General features: G+C 40.0%; 4 protein-coding genes across 5 annotated transcripts in view; 1 reads left to right on the top strand and 3 right to left on the bottom strand.

The window, feature by feature from the left end:
- Nucleotides 1-938, bottom strand: part of LOC136436827 (protein SDA1 homolog) — a 139,789-nt gene extending 138,851 nt beyond the window's left edge. For both annotated transcript variants that reach the window (XM_066431177.1, XM_066431178.1), the window contains exon 1: nt 753-938. In XM_066431177.1, the coding sequence (XP_066287274.1) occupies nt 753-842 (90 nt within the window). In that variant the 5' untranslated portion in view covers nt 843-938. The remainder of the gene's footprint in view (nt 1-752) is intronic.
- A 251-nt stretch (nt 939-1,189) lies between these two features.
- Nucleotides 1,190-5,159, top strand: LOC136436817 (Bardet-Biedl syndrome 12 protein-like). The gene is made up of 4 exons (XM_066431166.1): nt 1,190-1,352; nt 1,656-3,497; nt 3,885-4,040; nt 4,222-5,159. The coding sequence occupies exons 2-4, from the start codon at nt 1,666-1,668 to the stop codon at nt 4,766-4,768; spliced, it is 2,535 nt and encodes an 844-aa protein (XP_066287263.1). The 5' UTR covers nt 1,190-1,352; nt 1,656-1,665; the 3' UTR covers nt 4,769-5,159.
- A 3,653-nt stretch (nt 5,160-8,812) lies between these two features.
- Nucleotides 8,813-10,842, bottom strand: LOC136437262 (uncharacterized). The gene is made up of 3 exons (XM_066431744.1): nt 10,723-10,842; nt 9,752-9,874; nt 8,813-8,995 (listed from the first exon to the last, which is right to left on the bottom strand). The coding sequence occupies exons 1-3, from the start codon at nt 10,840-10,842 to the stop codon at nt 8,813-8,815; spliced, it is 426 nt and encodes a 141-aa protein (XP_066287841.1).
- Nucleotides 10,843-13,745: 2,903 nt separating this feature from the next.
- Nucleotides 13,746-22,197, bottom strand: LOC136436821 (uncharacterized). The gene is made up of 4 exons (XM_066431173.1): nt 22,137-22,197; nt 15,404-15,534; nt 14,731-14,853; nt 13,746-14,247 (listed from the first exon to the last, which is right to left on the bottom strand). The coding sequence occupies exons 2-4, from the start codon at nt 15,518-15,520 to the stop codon at nt 14,065-14,067; spliced, it is 423 nt and encodes a 140-aa protein (XP_066287270.1). The 5' UTR covers nt 15,521-15,534; nt 22,137-22,197; the 3' UTR covers nt 13,746-14,064.
- Nucleotides 22,198-22,916: the final 719 nt, after the last annotated feature.

The following is a 22,916-nucleotide window of genomic DNA, read 5'->3' as shown; positions in this document are numbered from 1 at the left end:
AAACTGATTTACTGAATCTGCTGATACCACACTGGCTGGTAGGTGGTTCCATTCCTGGATAGTTCTTGGGAAATAGCTTGACCTGAACACTTCTGTTCTGCAGTAAAGTGTTTGGAAACGGTGTGAATGTCCTCGTGTTCGGTTCAGGTGTTGGGTGGTGTAGTTTTGATAAGGTATAGCAACTAGGTTATTGATAGACTTGTAGAAAAGGACCAGGCGTGCAAACTTCCTGCACTCTTGTAAAAGGGGCCACCCTAGCTTGCTTAGCAGTTCAGTGACGCTAGTGGTCTGTCTGTAGTCGCCGTATATGAACCTGGCGGCTCTCCTCTGTACAGATTCTAGGCTGAAGCAAGATTCTAGATAGAATATAATCTATTCATATAACACATTATGAATCATAATCTGGCAATATGATAATTATGATAAGTATGTGGAAGACCTTTGATAAATCAAAAACACCAACTGGTAATGAAATTCATTATTATGGAAGCTACTACTGTATGCTACAAATTTGTGTCCATAAATTTACTGAAATAATATATATTAGCATAATTCATACCTCCGTTGATCCACAAATTTGCACTCATTTGTGAGATTTGTAATGTTCTTTTCTGGAGTGGGTTTCTTACGGTATAGATCCCTCAAACTTGAAATAGACACTACTGCAACTTTGATATACAGTACTGAAGTGTATATAACCAAGATATTTACAACACACTGATTTATCATCGTCGAAGTGTCTGAAACCTCACCTCCTCTCTGTATGATTCTGGGTCCCTTTTGATGAGGTTCTGCAGCTGGGGAAGGTTGTTGGGCAGTTGGTTCCTGTTCCTCTCGCTCATGGTGACAGATCTTGTCGAGAAAACTGTGCTTTGATCTGTAGAAATCGGAGAAAACTAAACCAAAACAGTTCCGGACACGATCAGCTGCACGTGTGATTGGATCATACCATTAAAAATTATAGGTATGATCGACAATTCTTTTGTGTATAAAATAATGACAATACAGTATTGTCTAAGTATTAGTTGAGTTATATATTATGTAGCATATATTTATTAATTTGTTGTAAAATATCAATGATATCTTGTATGACTTTGATGTCATATATTTCGTAAGGTGAATCTTAAGATACCTATCATTGAATGCGATCGTCTAAGGGGTCATGACGACTGCGCGTTGTCGATTAGCGAAATAGCGGCTGACTTTCTTTGAACAGTTTCTTTTCTTCCTCTTCTCCAAAATTCATCAGTATTCGACATGGATCTCGTGTCGTGGTTTAATCTTTGGTCAACCATACAAAATGAGGATAGGCTGAAGCAAGATGAGGTGTACATCGGTGTATAGGCACTGTGGTATGTATGTTTCTCACTCAGTGATCTTCAAGAAAATCAAAATGACCCATCAGTTTCATAAATTATGGTCTCCCTCCCGTGCAAGATATCATATTGGGAATGCTAATGGTATCCAATGAGGTTTTAAACCTCCTTGTGTTAACCAAGGACACTATATAATGTCCTTGTGTTAAATAGCACCTGTTCTAAGTTTCCTACCGTTTCTACAGTCTAAAAAGTTTTGTTTTTTTGTTTCGATTTGCTCCCTTCAAACATTTTGTCAACAGCAGGATCATCACTTTACATTTGTATATCTATTTCCAGATTTGCAATTATGGCGACCCTTAGTGGAAATCCCAATGGACTAGAAGTACTGATGACTGTGGCCTCTTGTGCACAATCTCTACTGGGGCCTCACAGAACTCTTAAGTGCATCGTAGAAGACGACTCCGACCCTGAAGGAAGTGTCTTGGTCAGCACGGCTCCGGAGTTACTGAGTAATCTCAACATCGACCACCCTGTTGGTCAGCTGCTGAACTCAGCATGTCAATCACACCACAGAACGTTTGGAACAGGCAGCACCACTCTGGTGTGTATGGCGGGGTTTCTCGCAAGGGCTGCACGGCACTGCGTACGGATGGGGGTACCTGTCTCCGCAGTGTGCCATTGTTTGGAGGAGGGTGTAAGGTTGTGTTGTGAAGAAGTTGAAAAGACAGCAATGGCAGTGGATAGAGATGTATATCATAAATCAACCGGCACTGTCAGAGAAAGTGCAAGGACAGAGTTTCAAGCAGATGTAAGCCCTGTGGCTTCTGTAGAAAAGATGGGCAGTACATTTACAACAGGCGACCATCAAGAATGTGAAAATTATTCCGATGATGTAGATGATATATCCTGGTACTTTGACTCAGAACCAGAAACAATTATGCCTTTCTCAAGTACACACAATCACACACTCCATGCTAAATATGTAGATACTACCAGAACTGATGGCACAGACTCACTACAAAAATCATTGGAAGAAAGGAATCGAGAAAGCGATGTGTTGCCTACTGATGATGATGACGATGAATTTGCTGCTTGTTTTGAAGAAATCCCATCACAATCTTCAAGTAAAGCTGGTTATCATGAAAAAACTATTCACAAAGAATCTGCTGTAACTGGGCCATCAAGGAAATCTGACATGACAAGGGAAGGTTTTGAGCAGCTTTTGGAAAACAAGCTAAAGGAATCAAGAGACTCTAGAAAACTGCAGATAAGAAGTCGACACCTTGGACTTGTAGATTTTTTACCATCAGAGTCAAATCCTCTTTTGCAACTTGAAGATCTTGATCCTCACATCTCTTCAAAGAAGGTAGACGACTATCCAAAACAAAGTGAACTGCCTAAAGCCAAAGAGAAGTCTTCAGGACTGACAAGATTATCACAGGGTTTGAGTCATGGAAGACATGTTGAAATGCAATTGGCATGTGAAGTGTTTCAGCAGATACTGGAGGAAAGGCAAGAAGAAGTCTTACCTGTAGACATAGATAAAACTCATGCAAACACCTGTCTTGTCAGTGGACTTGGTCACAAACACTCCTGCGTTGCTGACGGAATTGTTGTCAAAGTGGGTGCAGATCAATTAACATCTATAGTCCGAGGGAAGAACAAACAGCGGAACATCTTAATTATAAATGGAGACATTACGGAGAACTTTCACCACAAAGGGTACAAGAAGGCTCTTGAAGTTTCAAGTGTTACGTACGGTGCAAGATATGGATCATATAAAGTTCCAAAATCGTGGCTAGGGAGAGTCCGGAAGGTTATACTAGACTGTGACGTAGGGTTACTTGTTGCAAAAGGCATCGTGGACCAAGATGTAATGGATGTTTGCATGTCTGTAAACTGTGTGGTGGTCCAAGAAGTGAAATATTCCACACTGCAGACTTTAGCTGATGCCACAGGAGCCAACATCCTAACCTATGTACACAGAACATTAAGTCAGGATGTGGGGGCTGTGACGTCTGTGGGTCTCTTGGAAGACCACTCATTTCAGAGTGACAAGGGAGCGCAGGTGTTGATTAAGATTGGCACCCCGGGACGGACATGGAGCGTCGTTCTCTGTAGCCTGACTAAAGCAGAGCTGCACGATGTGGAGCAGCACTTTTGGAGCTGCCTTAATAGGTAATGTGTAGTCTCTACTGTATGATGGCGACATGTTTTGATAGAGGCTATACCTTAATTGTCCATATTGTAAGATATGACCTAAAAATGTTAAGGTGGAAACTTTGCTATCCCAAAGAAGACCACCAAAATATGGAATAAATACATTGAATGACTTAATTATAAAGGGGGAATACAATGTACAATGAAACGGGTATAAAACCTGGTTCTCCCAACTATTTCCTTTGTCACTGACGAAAGATAGCGGATGCTGCCTGAAACGTCTGACTGTTTCAAAATTTTATCCAGTTGTTTGAGTAACTATTTTTGGCGTATCTTATTACCTGGATGTCTAACTGTCATCAATGTACAATGTACATATTTCTTTAATGATATGTATTTTTTCAGGTTGGAAAATGTGTTGTCTGAAAGGAAGGTGCTTCCAGGTGGCGGCTCACCTGAACTCACCTGTATCAGGTGTCTCAGGGATACAACAGGTGTAGATCTTCCTCTTGCCAGCTTTCATCCGAGGTCTTGGCTGTCATCTTGCTTTCATCAGTTCAGGTATGTTAGATAGAACTTGAAAGTCTTTGAGGAATGTGTTTTGATATGTGACTATGGAATATCGTGTCACATTTCAACGAACATGAGAAATTTCCTTGATCATTCAGAAGGTGTTGTTTACTGTATTGCATGTATTTCTTGTTTTAAAAGGTACAAACTGGACATGTCTCTTTGTTCATAGGCTAGTGGTCTTTTCATCGCTTGCAGAAAGCTTTGAGCAGTACTTGTTGTCAGTCATGGTCAACTCTGGACAATTTTCATCTCTACATCACGCCAGGGCTGAACTGGAGTCTTTACTTGAGGGAAAGCAAGAAAATAATGTTTCCTCGGAAAGGGTTTTAGATCGAACTTCAAAAACTGCATCAAACGAACTTGAAAGTTTCAGTCTGCATCAACCAGTTTCGGTCTGTATCAACCAGTCAACAATGCGTGAGATGCCCATGAAAGAAGATGCTAGACTTTATTTGGGAGGTAAAGTAGGAACACAGTTCTTACCAAAACCTGTCGAAGAAGGTAAGCCAGAAGAATCTAGATCAGAAATGCAGACAAGCTCTGAATGTTGTGGGAGTCTGTCCATGGATGCAGGTACAGATATTGATGGTGAAGTGCTGGACTGTATGTGTAAGCTAGAGGCATGGAGAAGTGCTGCATCACTAGTGCAGTTGGTGCTGAGGACGGATGCAGAAATCATCAATGGGGCTGAGGACGATTTTTATAAAGTCTTGTAGAACAACATGGCAACCTGAACCATGAAATCCAAGTCATAAACCTCAAACAGAATAGTTTTGATGGGAGATTTTACATGAGGCTTTCCAAATCGTCTCCTGGCTGACCAGTTTTAATATATTACTTCTCAAAAGATTTGAGTAACCAGTTCTGTTGCTGTTCAATAGTGCCACCTTGCAGAATGTTGTAAAACTGCACCCTGCTTTTCAGAGCATTTGTATCACCTTTCAGAATGGCATCGAACTGCATGTCCATTTGCACCGAATAAAGATTTTAATGTCAATATTTTGCTGTGAGAACATGTCATTGTGCTGTTCAGACTGCCTTCCATAGAAGTTAGAAGATGCAGAAGTTATATAAACCTATCATCATTATATCAGACTTTTCGTCTTCTCCAATAGTCTCTGTCTTTCATGTCCTGCTCAAGCTTTTATTTCCAGTGTCAGATGGTTGGGTTACTTGGGTACGGTGCAACATTTTGACATGAATCCTTGCTCAAATAGTCCTCAATAGTTGACAACTATAATCAGAATAATTATGTGCTTTGGTCACTTTTCCCGGCAATCAAAATGTCAAGAGAAAGGGTGCAAGAGATGGGACTCTTTGCTCAAATGGTCCTCAATTTGAGCCACTACTACAGAGGCTTTGAGTTTCTTTAATATGCCTGGTGCCTCTGTAATCTTCTGGATCCCAGATTACAGACTGCAGTAAGCTTTCTCCTGCTCTGTAATCAACTTCCTGCAGGTGTGGTTTTACTACGTCCAGGTGGGTTTTCTCCTTACACCGTCCTTGCTGTTTTACTCCTCCCTTTCAAACATCAAAAGTGTAACAGTCGCAACTCTAATTGGTTGTAAAATGGACCCAACCATCCACCCATCTGGGAAGAGCCTGCTATCAGGTTAGCCATGTGTATAATTTGCTGACCCGGCTTCTTTGTAGTTGTTGAATGACATACCTCCCTAATAAGCCGTACGTTCTTTTGTGTTAGGAACAGTAAAAGAGTCATTCAATCAAAGCTAATTTTGCCCTGGAGATGTTGAAAATTGAGCTGGGCAATGTTTCTTGTGTTAGTTCTTTGTTGTGTCCACTGTGTTAATGATGTGCTAAGGGAAGAACATTACCCTCTTTGGTATAATTAAGACCTTTTTCAATCTCCAGCATGTAATTGACAAGTCGTTTCTCCTGTCAGGTAAAAGACATTGTAGGCCCCTTTGCCCTTTAAGACTTTTTAGCTGACCAAAGAACATGGTGTAACTTGATAGTCCATCTAAAAGTAAAAACACACTGTTATTTTGTGTACTTAACTAATCTTGGGAATACAACACAAAAGTTAACCTCCTTGTATAAACCAGTCTTACACAACTGTGAAAACACTCTGTTGTTTACAAAATATCAGTCAACTTTTGACCTTCCTTAATTAATGAAGGAAGGAAAATCTGTCCTGGTATGGTGAGGTTGACAAGAGGTTTTCTAGTTTTTCTGTCCTTTTTGTTTGTATTGTTGTTGTTTTTTTATTCATGACCGTTTTTCCGTTTTAGATCTAGGCAATATTTTATTCGAAGATTGATATGGAGAATTCTCCTTTTCAAAATTATGGTCCGGCTAGAATACTGATGTAGCTATATATGACACAACTGTTGCCCGTTAGGAGTAGTTATCAATACACCAAACAAAAGCAGTTGCTTAGTGGATTTTTTAGCGGATTCTTTTACACTCTCATTACATGTACTTGTTCTTTCTCCTCTGTTCTTTTCTTGCTTTTATGCTCTGTTTGAGGTCAAGAAGAGTTCAGGACTTCCCGTCTGGTGGTCAGCCTGGGGTCAGTAGGCGAACATAAACATCAGTTGGTTTATTCACACAACTGGCCATAAAAGTCAGCTGGCCTGTTGTCCTCTGTACTCCCTCACTCCAGGTGATATATGACCTCAATTCAGCCAATTAGCATGTCTGTTTGATGTGATGTTTATGTGTTAGGGGAGTGGTGAAGGGTGTTTAAACTGAAGTGTTTGGTCTCACAGTCAACACTCCCATCTGTCCATAGATGACTGTGTTTGTGATATATTGTTGGAAATAGTTTGTTTTGTATTGATATGCTCTTCTGCCGCAATATCTGCTTAGAAATTAAACTTTACAGGTGTTACAGCTTGGTGATTTCTCTTGTACCAATCTATTCTTTTTCTCACTTCGAAGGACTACCAAGATAGCTTTTAACATAGTACAAGGTACTACAATGCAATGCAATATAATGGGCAGAAATTTATTGAAAAGAAGAATAAGGAAGAGCAACATTATCACCATATTTGTTTGATCTTTCTTTCATACTCAAAGTTGCCAATCAAAAGTTAATTAGAGTTTTCTTCACGTAGTGTGTGGTCAACAACAAATGCTGTGCCACATGACTTCTCTTCTTACAGTATCAACAAAACTGCTTGAGTCTTGAGATGTCTTTATTGAATAGTTGGATTGTTTGTTTTGAATCAGTGATGACAGACATGTTCAGACAAAAATCTGGATCTGTCAGTAAAGGTTCTTTTTACTGGTTTGTTCGAGGAGGTTTGAAAATTAAATCCGTATTTCTAAACCTCATTGATTTGTTCAAAGATGATGCATTTGCTTTGAAGTAATTTTGTACTAACAAAACAGCTGGCCTTTCGTAATATAAGACAGATTTGCACATTTGGTATGAATGCTGACATTATGAGTTTAATTGACACTTTTTAGAGTCGAAAGTCAAAAGTGTGATTGTCGAAATTCAAAGCAGTTTGCTATTTCTTATTCTCCAAGCAGAGGTTTTGGTCGGCAATGTTAAAAAAGCCCGGCCACTACTACCCCAGCCGACCAAAACCTCTGCTTGGAGAATAGCTATTTCTTTCTGTTTTGAATAGTGTAACCTCACTGATTGCCTCCTAACAAATATGACTGTTGTTTTGAACAAGGAAAAACCTCCTTGTTTTGAATGAACATCCAATAGAGACTAGGTGAACATTGGGATGTTTTGCACTGTCTGTCTGTCTTGATATATGTCCCTAGAATAGATGGCAATGTTTATTGCAACATGAAGTTGTCCTGTCTAGATCTGTGTGTTGATTGGCAACTTTGAGTATGAAAGAAAAATCAAAGATCATGTAATTCATTTTTCCAACATTGTTCAAGCTTTCAAAGGTTTAGATATTTGATTACATAGTCAACTGGCAATGATATCAAATAACAGAAACATAAGATAAAAAAAAACCAGCAAATCGCTTGATTTTCAACATCACCTGAACATTTATATGGTAGTAATCCTTTTATTAAGCCATAAGGCCGCGCCAATTTAATTTGTTGCTTCTCAGAATAGCCTATCCTGTTTTTCCCATTTCTCATTCACAAATTTGAACTCCCAATTTCACTATTTGTTCAGTTGTAAAACTCAATAGCCACCAAAATAGATTATAAAGGCCTGCACATGCCTAAAAAGTGTGGTCATATTGATCATAAGTAATAGTTTTTCATTTATTAAAACCATTTCTCAATATCAATCCATATATTACATGGCAAAAGGTAATTTTGTTACTGAAATTATAGTACTAGATCAAAGAAAGGGGTGCATTGCATAAAATCAGCCATACAAAGCTGAAATTTGAATAATCCTCTTATTCTTTATGTTATGTAAACCCTTATCTTCACTAGACTATTTGCAAAAATGTTTCTTTTTTCGCCCTGTCGCTCCAAGTTTTTTTCTGAAAAAATCTGAGAAGCAACAAATTAAATTGGTGTGGTCTAAGAAGTGTAGCGCATGAAAAAATCGCCTTAAGTTAGGGCAGTCCCTGTTATAACCAGAAGGTTTACTAACCAAGCTCTACTTAGTCTAATGAGTCCTTGACGAGCGATAACAGAAGTGTAATGACTTTAATAGCTACCTAGCTGTGCATGCGTTTTTGCAGAGTTGCTGTAGAGTGTAGTGACAGTTATAGCCCATATTTTTGACATGCTTGCTTCTGTAGTTTCTTCTTTTCTCAACATGTGAGGGCCACAAGCCTCTCCATGGAGCCAACTGGGTCTCATGATTAGCAACTATCTTTAAACATGATATCCAGGAACTCTTCCTCCATCATCCCCTTTTTCTTGTCCCCAGCATAGTGGTTCATCACGTGCATGGCCCTTTTCCCATCGTACTTATCAGCATGGGTGGTGTAAAAGGTGACGGCCTTCTCTCGCATCTCTTCAAATGACATTGTCCCACTGCGATCCTAAAAAATGGGGAATGAAGGTCAATACTAAAAAAAGACAATAAACATGTCTCAGCTTCGTTGTATCCAGGACTGTCTCCAGCTTTTAATTTTTTTCCGTCCCACTCATTGTTTGGGAGCCAATGTGTTGAATTTTTCTTGCTAAATTCGTCATTTTAAGCTTACGAAGGTACATTTTCCTCAATTTCATGTCATAAACTTCAGATTTTTGGACAGGCAGGGTAAATTTTTCCTGTCCCAACAAGCAAATTTCCGTCCCGGGAAGGCACCTGGAGACAGCCCTGCTTGTATCACTTGGATCTATTTATTCCAGAAGGATTGTCTGTCATGATTAAAAGGATGCTATAGTCTCTTTTAGATAGAGAGAGAGGCTATAAAGTCAGTAGCAGCAGCAAGAAAAGCCATTATATACATTAGAGGGTCTCCATGCCAATAATTCACCATTAATCGTAAGCAGACCACTCTAATTCAACTTTAAGCGTTGATGGTAAATTATTCGTGAAGCATAACTGGTCGCATTAATTATTATAGTAGTTTGAAAGCAAGCAAATCAGCTCTGAGAAAAATTACGTAAATGCGTTATAAGTTATCTAAGCAATAAGTGGAGCAAGGTCACATTGTATCTTACATTATACATTAACAGATCATCAGCCAACCTCATGCATGTCTAGCTTGTATGCTTGTAACTGACTGCAAATGTATATGCATCTGCAACAATAAGCCCAATGATAGTCATATATGGACCAAAAAAACAACCTGGTCCATTTCCCCAAAGACAGCTTTGAGAGCTTTGATCTCCTCAAAGATGGCAGCTACGTTGCAGAACTCCTCCTTTGTCAGCTTCCCATCACGATTGGCATCAGCCTTACTTCTCACTCGCTGAAAAAAAATGATACCACATCAATTTAAAGGCTCTGTTCTTGAGGTGTTGCCAAAATCCTCGATGTTTTACTGTTTAGTTCTGTGATCAGCTACATCTTGCCAATTCATATTGTTGTAGATAAAACCAATTCATGTTGTTGCTTCTTTAGATAAACCAAAGATAAACAAAAAGACATGTGACAAAAAGATAGGAAAATTATCATGTACATGTATACTATAGAAGAATTGTATCAAGCCTCCACATCTACTAATACAAGAAATTCCAAGTCACCTCAAGGGTTTCCAGGTATTATCTGTAATAATTTTTAACTACTTTGAATAAATGCATATCTAAGTCACAATAGAATTGACTATAACCCTAGCATGACTGGGAACAACAGACGATATCACAGATAGTGAGTGAGTGAGTGAGTGAGTGAGTGAGTGAGTGAGTGAGTGAGTGAGTGAGTGAGACTGCAAGTCGTACAAGACAGCTACAAAATGAGCAATTCCCAGAGGATTTCATCCATATTTTATAATTGAAGGCCCACTTTACACCCAGCTTTTCGCGACAGCAGCAACATTTCCCGCCGTCGGAACGCTGCTGTCGTGACACACCACCCGGAAATCTGGCGGAAAGTTGTCAGGGACTCCCGCTGAGTTGTCGGGCGACCACTTCAGAGTTGTCAGGAGAAAATTTGAAGACAGCGGGACTACGACAGCGGGAATTCTCTTTACACGGGGTTCCCGCTGTCGCCAGTACCACTGTCGTGAGAACCGCTGTTGCAAAAAGCTCAATGTAAAGTGGGCCTTAGGCAGGCTGGACATACAAGCCCATCAGAGCCTGATTCAGTATAAACCTTTACCTGGAAAAGTGTCCACCATGGTTCCATGCCCAAAAGCTCTTTCAAGGCATCATAGAGCTCAACACAGCTGATTGTGCCGTCCCCGTTCTTGTCATACTTGGAAAAGACAGAGTCTGCCATGGTGCGCTGAAAATTAATAAGTGTGAGATTTACATTTTAGAAAACTAACAATGACAGGCTGTTGCCTTTGAATGGTATAAGTACAAGTTGTGTATATGTTGCATTACCGTAGCCATGGGGCCAGGGGACTTGGGTTTTCTGTCCCCCCACATCAGGCTTTCACCTAGGATTTATAGATAGGGCATCCAAAAATTGGGGGGGAGGGGGAACCAATAGAAGCCAGAGCTCCCCAATGGCCTCCCAAGGAGGTTTTATCTTGGTGCACCCGGATTGACAATGATAATCTGATCGTGTCCATTTCTTTTTCCACCCAAATAAACAAAATTTGAGTAACTCTTGAGCATAACATGTTTTGAAACATTCAGTGAGAGAAAGCCTATCATTTAGATTAACAACTTGTTCCAGTCGTTTTAAACAGAGTTTAGCAGCCATGCCAGCACATGCTTTCTATATAGCCTGACTTAAGATCGTCCTCCTAGTGGCTGATCCGACGGTTACCGCCCCCTAGAGGGGGAGGGGGTCCTAAACCTCCGCCAGCGAGGGGCTCATTAACGTCCGCCAGCGAGAGATTGTGGAAACACAGGCTAATGCTTTCTAGTATGGAAAAAATTATGTGTAATACCTTTCTACATAGTGTGGCAAACCTATCTCAGAGATCTAGAATTTGTACAGTGAGGCACAGGTTGGACAGCAATGTTTGAGATACTGTAAATGCAGAAATGTTCACGGTGGTTTTATGTTTAACTCATTAAAGCACAAACTTAAAACCACTTGAAACCTTTTACCCAACTATGACTGTAGTGCTCGTATAGTTAAAAACGTGAACTTAAAACCACTGCGAACACTCCATTTTCTCCCTACCGCAAAATAAAAACCATGCAAACTTAAATGCATTTACAGTATCTTAGTGCTGACCTGCATGAAATGATGCCTGCCTTGTCTCACCAAGGGCATTACTATTGTGAGTCGAACAATTGAAATGTCAAATTGTAACCCCTGACATAGTCACATGGGTATGGTGATAAATAAACAGCTTGCTTATGAGTGATGCAGTCGGTGGATTGCATGCAATTTTCAAGGGTGCAAATTTCCATAGAGGGACCATTGTTAGATGTTAAGTTCTAGGTTGTCATAACCGTCTGAAAACACCATCATCAGAATGAGTTGATTAAAAGGCCATGAATGCTGGAGTAACCACAACCCCAAGGCTTAAAGTTAAACACCTGTTTCTGGCCTCATGGAAGCACAAAGAAAGGTCACTCAAAAGAAAGGTGTCTTTCAAAAAAGAGCTTAATCTAGGATACCATGTTGTTGCTGGGAGAGCTACATTCAAGTATGTCACTCATGTTTTGTACCAAGAGCATATATATATATACAGTACCCTGTAAGCCCAGAGTACCAGCGGCTTGCCACGGAAAGGAAGACCATCTGGCCGACAGACTTACACAGCCCGGGGTAATATTATGGTTGAATTAGTCCAAATAAGTCACCTGAAATGATAATGATGAAGACCTCCTAGCGTCGGTATGGCGCAACGGCTAAAGCTTTGGACTCACAACCGATAGGTCCCGGGTTTGATGCTCACCATGCCCCGACATTGTGCCCTTGAAAGGCAGTTTGCACGATATTCCTACCATGACGGTGGAGTTACGCCCACTGAGCCTCTTATTCTGCCAAAAACACACGTATTTGGTTGCCGATGTGCCATAGAACCGTACAATTCAATAGTGTCTCCCAATAGAAATAAATGAGAGCAAAAACCAGTTATGCTTAAGGAACATACCTGTGGACAAGTTCAGATAATGTACTTCCTTCACCCTGTGGAATTGCTGCAATGACTTGGGTGTGGCAGGAATGCAGTAACACAAAGGAATAGAATTACCCTCAAGGTCATCTATATAGTCCCTGTATTACTCCGCCTGTATACTCTAAAAGAGTCCAGTCTAAAATTTAAAAGATTGGGCCTAACAAGTGTGTGTTTAGGTGGATCATAAATTCTCTTTTATCAATTCCACCTGGTATAAAAAGTATTTGAGATGAAAGCTTGTTTATTACTGACAGGATTTGTAAGGAAAGTTTTGGCATCGGAGCAAAAGGTCGGATGTGTAACGTCACGCATTCTTGCCCTGAGTACTGCGGTCAGGCATTGACGGTGCCAGACAGGTAAGCCTTTGTTGTTCTCGATTTGATACAACTCCAAATACCCTCAAGGTCTAGGGTCTAGACACAAATCGAGAACAACGGCTTACACTCTTGTCCTCATATGACACTCCAGGTTATATATTACACCAATTCAGCCAATTAGGACGTCTGTTTGATGTTATGTATGTTACAATGTATATGTCTCAGGGGAGTGGTGGAGGGTGTTTTAAGGGCCTGTTTACATGAGGCACTTTGTACGACGTACGGCGATTGTCGTAGGACAGTGACCTAGGACAGTTCTCAATGCACATACAACAACTGCGAATCCTGCCGCACGCCGCAGTGCATCACACTGTTGTGAACCCTGGTGACCAACTACGGCACAGACACGTGATGCCTGCGACATCGGTCGGTTCACACGAGGCTGGGCTGTCTCGCAGACTCCCCGATGTGCGTCGTACGTGCACTCTGTCTCTTTCTTTAAGAATTAAAACTGCCAACTAATGAAAAATTTATGAACCATACAGAAATAAAGTTCCATGACATGTCTGCCAATGTATGATCTTGACATGGTGGAAAGGAATCAATTTATTGTGATATCACTAGATCTACTACTACTAGATCTGTGTGTTGATGGGCATTTTGTATGTCGTTAGTTCATCTTCTCAACGTTGTTCAAAACTTAAGACACCAATGGTTATATTGCCAACTGGCAATGATATCAGGTAGCAGGGACATAAGAGGGGAAAAAAGAAAATGGCTTGATTTTTTCAACATCAGCAGAGCATTTATTCAGAAGTATTCCTTTCAATAAAGCCATTAAAGTGTAAAAATAGAAGCTTTGCTTATCAAGCCATAATGACGTTGACAAGCAATGACAGAGGAGTGATGCCTACAAATGGTTCAAATAGTTACTATGATAGTGACATCTACAATATACATTATTGTTACCATTGCTGTAGTTTTACTGATATAACAGTTACAGCCTATGCTATGTTGACATGCTTGCCTCTGTAGTTTCTTCTTTTCTCAACATGTGAGGGCCACAAGCCTCTCCATGGAGCCAACTGGGTCTCATGATTAGAACCTATCGGCAAACATGATCTCCAGGAATTCATCCATGGTCATCTCCTTGTCTGTGTCGCCGGCATAGTGGTTCATCACCTCCATGGCCTTTCCATCGCCGTACTTATCGGCATGGGTGGTGTAGAAGGTAGTGGCCTTCTTCCTCATCTCAGCAAATGACATGGTCCCACTGGCATCCTGAAAAAGGTTGGTCATTGTTCATGTCTCACAATACCGGTAGATCTATTTCTACCCGAAGGATTGTCAGTTATGATTTAATCATCAGTTATGATTCAAGGGATACTTTAGAATGAGAAATCAGCAATAGCAATAATGCAAGAAAAGCCATCATAGTCCCTAGATGGTCTCCATTCCTTTTTGACAGTTACTTTCTTTAAATCACTGTTGATCATAGGTAGCCACTACAATTCAATGTCAAGTATTGATGGTAAATTTTCGTGAAGCGTAACTTGTCGCTTTGATCATACTAGTTTATATGCAAGCAAAGCCACTCTCAGCCAAGCAAAATTACACAATTGTTGCGTTGAGTCATTTTAACATTGAGTAGAACAATGTCACATCATGTCCCAGACCTTCAACCAACCTCTTGCATGTCTAGCTTGTAACTGACTACAATTTACTTCTGTAACAATAAGCCCAATTCCTTGGACGAAAACCAACCTGGTCATTTTCCCAAAAGATTGATCTGAGATTGTTGATTTCTTGAAAGACTCCAACAATGTTGGTGAATTCCTCCTCCGTTACCTTCCCATCTCCATTGGCATCAGCCTTTCTTTTCGCAGTCTGAAAAAAGACACTGCATCAATCAGTTAAAGGCTCTGCCCTTGAGGTATTGCCAAAATACTACCAGCCTTTTACTAGACTAAGTACTGTTCTAGGATTATCTACATCTTGCTAATGTAGCTCTACTCTTCATTCTGATTCTTGTATTGCTTCATTCTGGTTTATTATTGGTTTATTGGTAAAACGACTCCATTAGTGAGTACACCGTAGTGTACTGCACTACTCTTCCTGGAGTCACATCATGTTGAACAGACAGATTACATTGGAACACATACACATAACATAACATTACATAATATATACATATTTACATTCACATTCTGCTTCTTCAATACTGAAAATATAATGGATGTTGAGATCATTGTGTATCATCATCATTATTGCGTATCAGTGCTTCGTAACCTCAGAAGAATCAATGAAATTTATTGCTGCCTTTTTGTATAATACTATAGTTGTATAACAGTGAGCAATAGCTCGATTGTCCATTAGATGTCTACTGTCAGGCAGGCAGGCTGGCTATACAAGAATCTGATTCAGTATAAGCCTTTACCTCAACAAATTTCGCTGACGGGTTAAGGTCCAGCTCTTTTAAGGCTGCTTCCATCTCGCACGAGTCCATCTTGCCATCACCGTTCTTGTCAAAGAACCTGGAAAACCTGCTGGACATGTTGCTATGGTGTGCTGAAAATAAGTATGAGATTTACCTTTTAGAAAAATAAGTGAAGGGCTGTTGCCTTTATATATTGGTACCATGCTCTCACAGAAGCTCTCACAGAAGTCCTTTCTTTTTGACATAAGGATGCTGTGCTCATATCATGATAATCAGCTTTGAGAAATGCAAAACAGTGTTTTCATTACTTCTTCCATGAAATGTATGTTTCTAAAGATTTTGTAAAGAACTATCTGTTACATTTTAATTTAGCCCCTATGTACCATTATTCAACAATATTGTGATGCATTTTTTTTCTTAGTGCAGTATGTGTATGATAAATCAAAGGAGTTTTTTTTCTTTAAAAAATCTCCTTGGTATAATACAATGAACTCAGAACTGCTTACTAGGTCCAAAGTAAAACCTTAGACAGGCAGGCTTTTGGGCAGGGCAGAAAGGGGGCGTTGTCAGCAGACAATGGGGAAAATTCAAATGAACACATTTCAACGACCCTGGCAATTACCTATGAGATGTGGAAGTACTGGTTTGGTCCTTTTTATGCAAATGTCAGTGCTTTCATTCAACTTATTGTCTAAACAAAACTGAGTTTTGGAATTTCTGGGCCTTTTGGATTTCATCTTCGGTTTTCAATCTTTAGAATCCCTGATACTTTTCCTGAAACATTTGACACAAGTAGGGCATAAAGACACCAAAAGGGCAAATACCAGCTGTTTAGTACCCGGGGTGGCTGATGAGTAGCCCCATTTTACGATTCACATTTCCCAAAAAGTTCACATTACCCCTGGTGGTCAATTCCATGGCTGTGGAAGTCAACAATCCACGGTCTTTGGATCTAAAACTATCTTTACCTCCCAGAAAGACCCCGTCAATGGAAGTTGAATGTAAAACAAATGCCCTTGAAAATGATGAATCTCATAAAATGCACCGGTTGACAAAGTTTTTCTCACACAACCAAAGTTTGTCACCTTCCAATGTTTGGTAGACTTGTAAATGCGCTGTTTGGGAGCAAGGAGGTTAAAATAGGACTATTTTAACCTCCTTGTTGGGAGGTATGATACTCAAACTTGTGGTTTGTACCGGGGCTGTCTCAAGCTTTAAGTTTTTGTCTGTCTCATGTTGTTGTCGTTATGTATAATTTCAAGGTTAGGAAAGAACATTTTCATCAATTTCATGATGTTCCGATTTTTTGGACGGAAGAGGTGAAATTTTTTTCTGACCCGAGAAGCAAATTTGTCCCAGGACGGAGGGACGGTATGAATTCGATCAAGCCTCTTGTGACCGCTTGCGGCCCTGTAACCACCTCGCGCGGGGAGGGGAGAGAAACCCCCGGACAGCTGGAGTTTGCGTTATACAGACTAGACTAAGAGGGACGGGTCCTGGAGACAGCCCTGGTTTGTGCCAAGGAGGTTTAATCAAACAGTTGAATTAGTCCAGGCAAACCATCTAAAAGGAAAATGATGAACCTACCCTAATATCTCCCAATAGAAATAAGATAAGTGACAGCAAAAAGAACATACCTGTGGACAAGTTCTGAAGATGATTTGGGTGGTACAGACAAGTGACGCCAAGCTTTATGTAAAACGATTACCCACAATCCTTTAAGATGTGGAAATACCGGTTTGGTCCTTGTGATGCAAATGTCTGCTTTTGTCTAAAAATGAGGTTTGGACTTTCTGGCATGGTGACACCAAGGAGAAAACGATTACCCACAATCCTTAACTAAGATGTGAAAATACCGGTTTGCTTCTTGTGATGCAAATGTCTGCTTTTGTCTAAAAATGAGGTTTGGAATTTCTGACTTTGATCAAGACAACCAATCTTTTGGACTTTTTCAGTTTCAGTTTCCGATTCAATTTCTTGGTACTATTCCTGAAAAAAATCACTTATTATGAATTAGATTTCTTCCAAATGAGCCTGGTTATGGAAGCCCTAGAAACCCCATGTAGCCTACTTCTTGGACATACTCTAATTATCCAAGCTATCTGTGAGTGCATTCCTTGGGGAAAAATCATTCATGGAAACACCTACCGAACACATTAGTCCCAAAACCTTTTATATGAGATTTGCAAAGATTGTTTTATGTTTACAATTGAAATTATGTCAGATGTGGATTAAGATAGCTGTTGTCAAAAAATGGGCCAAGTACCTGAAGTAAACAATAAACTATTAGCCAAGTAGGTTAGAATCAATTTTTAACCTCCTTGACTAAACTAACCAATCTCTAGTTTTGAAGGATACTGCAGTTCAAATGAAATGTGTGTTGATACAGGCTGTGTATGTAATATGCTATGTATATTGTTAAAAGGTTTAGATATTTGATTCTTTAGTCAACTGGCAACGAAATCAGATAGTAGAAACATAAGAGGGAAAAATTAAAATGGCCCTATTTTCCAACATCAGCAGAACAATTTTATTCAGAAGTATTCCTTTCCCAAGTATAAAACCAGAAGCTTTACTCATCAAGTTGTAATAACGTTGGTAAGCAGTGTCAGAAGTGTATTTTGCATCAATATAGATAGTTACAGGATAGTTATATGGCATTTACAATGTGCATTATTACTCCGGGAAGGAGGATGACCTCCTTCTGGGAGTATTGGGGATGCATTTGTTTGCGCGTTCGCAGCTATAACTCACGATCCCGTTGTCGCATTGGTGTGTAACTTGGCATATCGTTTGCCTGGTTCGGCGTGGTGATGCACAATAGCTTTGTTCCACCATAACTACTTTAAGCGTCAATCCAATATCGTAATTGCACCCCTATAATTAATGCTATGTCCCACTGCCCTGCCATAGGGACCATGTTATAATCCGTTATGCATGACTGGAATACTTCAGGCAGATACGGGGTATAAATCTTCCTTACTTGCTGTGATCGTATAGTCACTGTTACATTGAAAAATAGACAACGTGCATCGCCACACGCAACCTAGCAAACGATATACCAAGTTACATACCAATGCGGCAACGGGAATTGTGAGTTTTAGCTGCGAACATGTGCAAAGTGACCTCCAGTCTGTGTATTAAGTATGCCGTGTCCACTCACAACTCGCATACAGTATGTGCGCACGGGACGGACGATGCACTTTTACGCACAGTGTGAAAATGGGAAATCTCTGGACCTTCAAACTTACCACACTTGTAGTTTATAATACGGAGGCTGTGACAATGTAAAAAGTTTACGCAGGGGATGAAAGATTGTTGAGAAATATCTCTCAGAAAAGTGCGCGCGCCAGTGTCACTTCCGGGTGGTTAGATCCGGTGACCTTTGACCTTCGTGAAATGTTACGATAATATAAATTAGCCTTTTTTATTGCAAATAGCTTGATAGCTATAGATCAGGCCGGCCTGCAATAAATTGTGGAAAAAGGATTTACTGCATATTTGTGATTTCTGATACATCTTAGTTGTAAGGCTGAATGGTTCGTTGATAATTGAAAAGGGGCCATCTAGATCTAACTTTGTGACTTTTCCCGGAATTTCTAGATCCCATCTGTGCCATGCTGTAAAAACATACTTTTCAGCAGGTTGACCACTCCTGTATTGAAAGAAAAAGATAAACAAACACTTTTTCTTTACTTCCTCTAAAACACTACTTGGACTGTGCAGAGATGCAATTTGTGTGGGTCAATACTTGTACATACTATAAATACTTCACGGAGAATTGTGTCCTACGGACTCTTGTTGTTATTTAAAGTTGCTGTAGTTTCACTGACTTGACAGTTACAGTCTCTAATGTTGCTTGCCTCTATAGTAGTTTCTTTTTTTTCTCAACATGTGAGGGCCACAAGTCCTCCATGGAGCCAACTGGGTCTCATGATTAGAACCTATCTGTAAACATGATCTCCAGGAATTCATCCATGGTCATCTCCTTGTCTGTGTCGCCGGCATAGTGGTTCATCACCTCCATGGCCTTTCCATCGCCGTACTTATCTTTATGGGTGGTGTAAAAGGTAGAGGCCTTCTTCCTCATCTCAGCAAATGACATGGTCCCACTGCGATCCTGAAAAATGGGAAAAGGTCAGTAGATATGTAGTGAGGATGTCGTGTGTCTCATAGAAAGGGGAGCGTGTAATGTTGGGACATCTGGACATGATTATATATGTCGTATATTTCATCCAATTTACAAAAAGTCATATGTCACAGCAGTATGACTACAAGATCTTTGATGTTTTACGACGATCTATTTCTTCCGGAGGGATCATCTGTCATGATTTAATTTAAAGGACCCCTTCAAACAAGGCAATAATATCAACAGCAGCAACAAGAGCATAATACATTAGGTAGTTTGGAAGAGACCTTTATTCTACACAATAAAATTGACGTGGTCACAAACACTTCAGACACTTTCCAAAGGACCCCTGCAGTAATTAGATATTGATGATAACACGGGAGCTGTACTGAAGGCTGTTGCAAGACCAGTTTGAATAACCCTCTCAGCCAATCACAGCCCCTTTTATCTTGTAGTTTCGGCTGCTCTTTAAACAATAAGTAGTACATTATATCTCTTTCCAGGTCATCAGCCAACCTCAAGTATGCCTATCTTGTATGCCTGAACGCAATGATAGTCCTTTGGACAAAAGGTTACCTGGTCATTTTTCAGAAAGATATTTTGAAGATCAGCAATCTCGTAAAAGACTGCCATGATGTGCTCCAATTCATCCTTTGTCAGCCTCCCATCACTATTGACGTCAGCCTTACTCTTCACTCGCTGAAAAAAGTGACCAAAAAATCAGTTGACATTGACAAAATCCTGCCAACCTTTAGCTGTTCTAGGAACAGTTATAACTTGCCAATTTGTGTTGATAAATGCTTCATTCTGATAATGGGAAATGAATTGACAATAAGATGAATGTTGCTAAAAAAGATAGAAATTATTGTGTATACTCTTAGAAGAATTAATCATACGAAAAGTTGTATTTGCCTTCTTGTATAATAGGTGAAATAGAACAGTGAGCAACAGCTTGATTGTTAAATGAATAATAAATAAAGAAATATTATCGATATTAGTTAGATGACTAGACAGGCTGTCTATACAAGCATCTGATTCAGTATAAACTTTTACCTCGACAAGTTTCGCCGACGGGTTTAGGTTGATCGCCTTTAGGACCGATACGATCTCAGATGAGTCCATTTTGCCGTCACCATCCGTGTCGAAGAACTTGGAAAAATCGTTGTCTGCCATGGTGTGCTGAAAATAAGTGAGATTTACCTTTTAGAGATCTGACAATGAATGTCTGTTGCCTTTGAATGTATTAGATACAAGTTGTATACCGGTATGTATAATCTGCATTGCTGTAACCATGGGGCCAGTCAACTGGGCTCTCTCTCTTCCCCCTCACAGATAAATGATGCTGGGAATTTATGAAGCAGTGCATGTGTCACTGTGATGTTGAAGCCATGTGGCTGGTGATATATAAGACCCTGCCCCCCTTTCAACCAAAGTAGTTGCAGGGAATGTCTAGTAAAGTTGTGTATGAGTGGCCATTGGGCCAGAGGATACACACGCACGTTTTTTTGTGGTAACAGAACAGGTGAAGAGTACCTGGGGCCCATGTGATTACTACCAGGGCTCCTACACTCCCTACCCTGAAAATTTGATTTCATGGAAGTGAGTTGGGAGGTATGATACTCAAACTTGTGGTTTGTACCAGGGCTGTCTCCAGCCATATTTATCTGTCTCATGTAGTTAATTTTTGTTGTTAAATCTGTAATTTCAAGCTTAGGAAAGTACATTTTCATCAATTTCATGAAGTTCAGATTTTTTGGACGGAAGAGGTGAAATTTTTTTCTGACCCGAGAAGCAAATTTCTGTCCCAGGACGGAGGGACGGGTCCTGGAGGCAGCCCTGGTTTGTACCAAGGAGGTTTAATCAAGCACCCAGGCAAACCATATAATATAGTCACAGCGTACTTTAATCCACTTGGCGAAAAGCAGTGTGAACGCAAAAGTTTCTTTGCGTTCAATCGCGATCGGATCGAACAATCGCGATTATACTTCAATCGCGATTGAAAAAAATGAGTGTGAACGGGGTCTTAATCTTAAAAACTAGAGATAAGAGATTCATCATTTTCAGAAAATAATGAAGAATGAACACCAGGGCATTTTTCATTTAATTTCCATAGCCAGGGTCTTTCCTGGGGTAATGTGAAGATATATAAGAGTAGAGTAGAGTCTTCAGTCAGGTAGGATGCTTTACATCCAGTTATTGGGAAATGTGAATCCTGAAATTGGGCTACTAGTAGTTATAAAACTGAGTTTTGGAAGTTTTTCTGAAGAGAATCACTTAAATAACTTCCCCTACTGTAATTTCAAGCTTAGGAAAGTACATTTTCATCAATTTCATGAAGTTAAGATTTTTTGGACGGAAGAGGTGAATTTTTTTTTCTGACCCGAGAAGCAAATTTCTGTCCCAGGACGGAGGGACGGGTCCTGGAGAGTGTAAGCCCTGGTTTGTACCAAGGAGGTTTAATCAAACACCTAGGCAAACCATAAGATATAGTCCAGGAAATAGTCCAGGCAAACCATCTAAAAGGAAGATGATGAACATCCCCCAATGTCTCCCATAGAAATCAGATAAATGACAGAAAAAAGAAGTTGTTCTTCAAGCACATACCTGTGGAGAAGTTCTGAAGATGTGCTTCCTTCAACCTCTGGAATGATGTGGGTGGTGCAGACAAGGACAAGTTGCACCAAGGAAATAAGCATTACCCATGATCCTTTAAGATGTGGAAATACCAGTTTGGTTATTGTGATGCAGATGTCAGCTTTCATGTAAATTGTTGTCAAAACAAAGATGAGGTTTGGAATTTCTAGATTTGATGAAGACAACAAATCTTTTGGACTTCAGTTTCAGTTTCCGATCATTCAATTTCCTGGTACTATTCCTGAGGAAAATCACTTACTATGAATTAGATTTCTTCCAAACAAGGAGGTTAACTCCTTGTTCCAAATGAGCCTGGTTATGGAAGCCCTAGAAACCCCATGTAGCCTACTTCTTGGACATACTCTAATTATCCAAGCTATCTGTGAGTGCATTTCTTGGGGAAAAATCATCCATGGAAACACCTACCGAACACATTAGTCCCAAAACCTTTTGTATGAGATTTGCAAAGATTGTTTTATGTTTACAATTGAAATTATGTCAGATGTGGATTTAGATTGCTGTTATCGAAAAATTGGCGCCAAGTGCCTGAAATAAACTAAACTAAAATCTATTTTTCAATCTCCTTGACTAAAACATAGCCTCTACCAGGCCCTGCGAATCGCTGGGAAAATAGTAGAAATTGGCCAAATCGAGTGAATTGTATGAAGGGAGTCGACTATGGAGAGAGGGTCCAATCTGCAATAACTCAGGCCTGCGAATGAAACCCTCGATGGCCAAACTCCCCGGCAA

Source organism: Branchiostoma lanceolatum, chromosome 6 (assembly GCF_035083965.1).
Source record: "Branchiostoma lanceolatum isolate klBraLanc5 chromosome 6, klBraLanc5.hap2, whole genome shotgun sequence".
NCBI lineage: Eukaryota > Metazoa > Chordata > Leptocardii > Amphioxiformes > Branchiostomatidae > Branchiostoma > Branchiostoma lanceolatum.
This window is presented reverse-complemented; position numbering and strand designations above follow the sequence as displayed.

What these genes read in the sequence shown, in the direction of transcription:
- LOC136436817 (XM_066431166.1), top strand. Translation starts at nt 1,666, where the DNA reads ATGGCGACCCTTAGTGGAAATCCCAATGGACTAGAAGTACTGATGACT. An exon ending in TTTTGGAGCTGCCTTAATAG is followed by an intron (nt 3,498 to 3,884) that starts GTAATGTGTAGT and finishes GTATTTTTTCAG; the next exon opens with GTTGGAAAATGTGTTGTCTG. An exon ending in TCTTGCTTTCATCAGTTCAG is followed by an intron (nt 4,041 to 4,221) that starts GTATGTTAGATA and finishes CTTTGTTCATAG; the next exon opens with GCTAGTGGTCTTTTCATCGC.
- LOC136437262 (XM_066431744.1), bottom strand. Translation starts at nt 10,842, where the DNA reads ATGGCAGACTCTGTCTTTTCCAAGTATGACAAGAACGGGGACGGCACA. An exon ending in CATGGTGGACACTTTTCCAG is followed by an intron (nt 9,875 to 10,722) that starts GTAAAGGTTTAT and finishes ATTTTTTTTCAG; the next exon opens with CGAGTGAGAAGTAAGGCTGA. An exon ending in TCTTTGGGGAAATGGACCAG is followed by an intron (nt 8,996 to 9,751) that starts GTTGTTTTTTTG and finishes CCCATTTTTTAG; the next exon opens with GATCGCAGTGGGACAATGTC.
- LOC136436821 (XM_066431173.1), bottom strand. Translation starts at nt 15,520, where the DNA reads ATGTCCAGCAGGTTTTCCAGGTTCTTTGACAAGAACGGTGATGGCAAG. An exon ending in CGTCAGCGAAATTTGTTGAG is followed by an intron (nt 14,854 to 15,403) that starts GTAAAGGCTTAT and finishes GTCTTTTTTCAG; the next exon opens with ACTGCGAAAAGAAAGGCTGA. An exon ending in TCTTTTGGGAAAATGACCAG is followed by an intron (nt 14,248 to 14,730) that starts GTTGGTTTTCGT and finishes AACCTTTTTCAG; the next exon opens with GATGCCAGTGGGACCATGTC.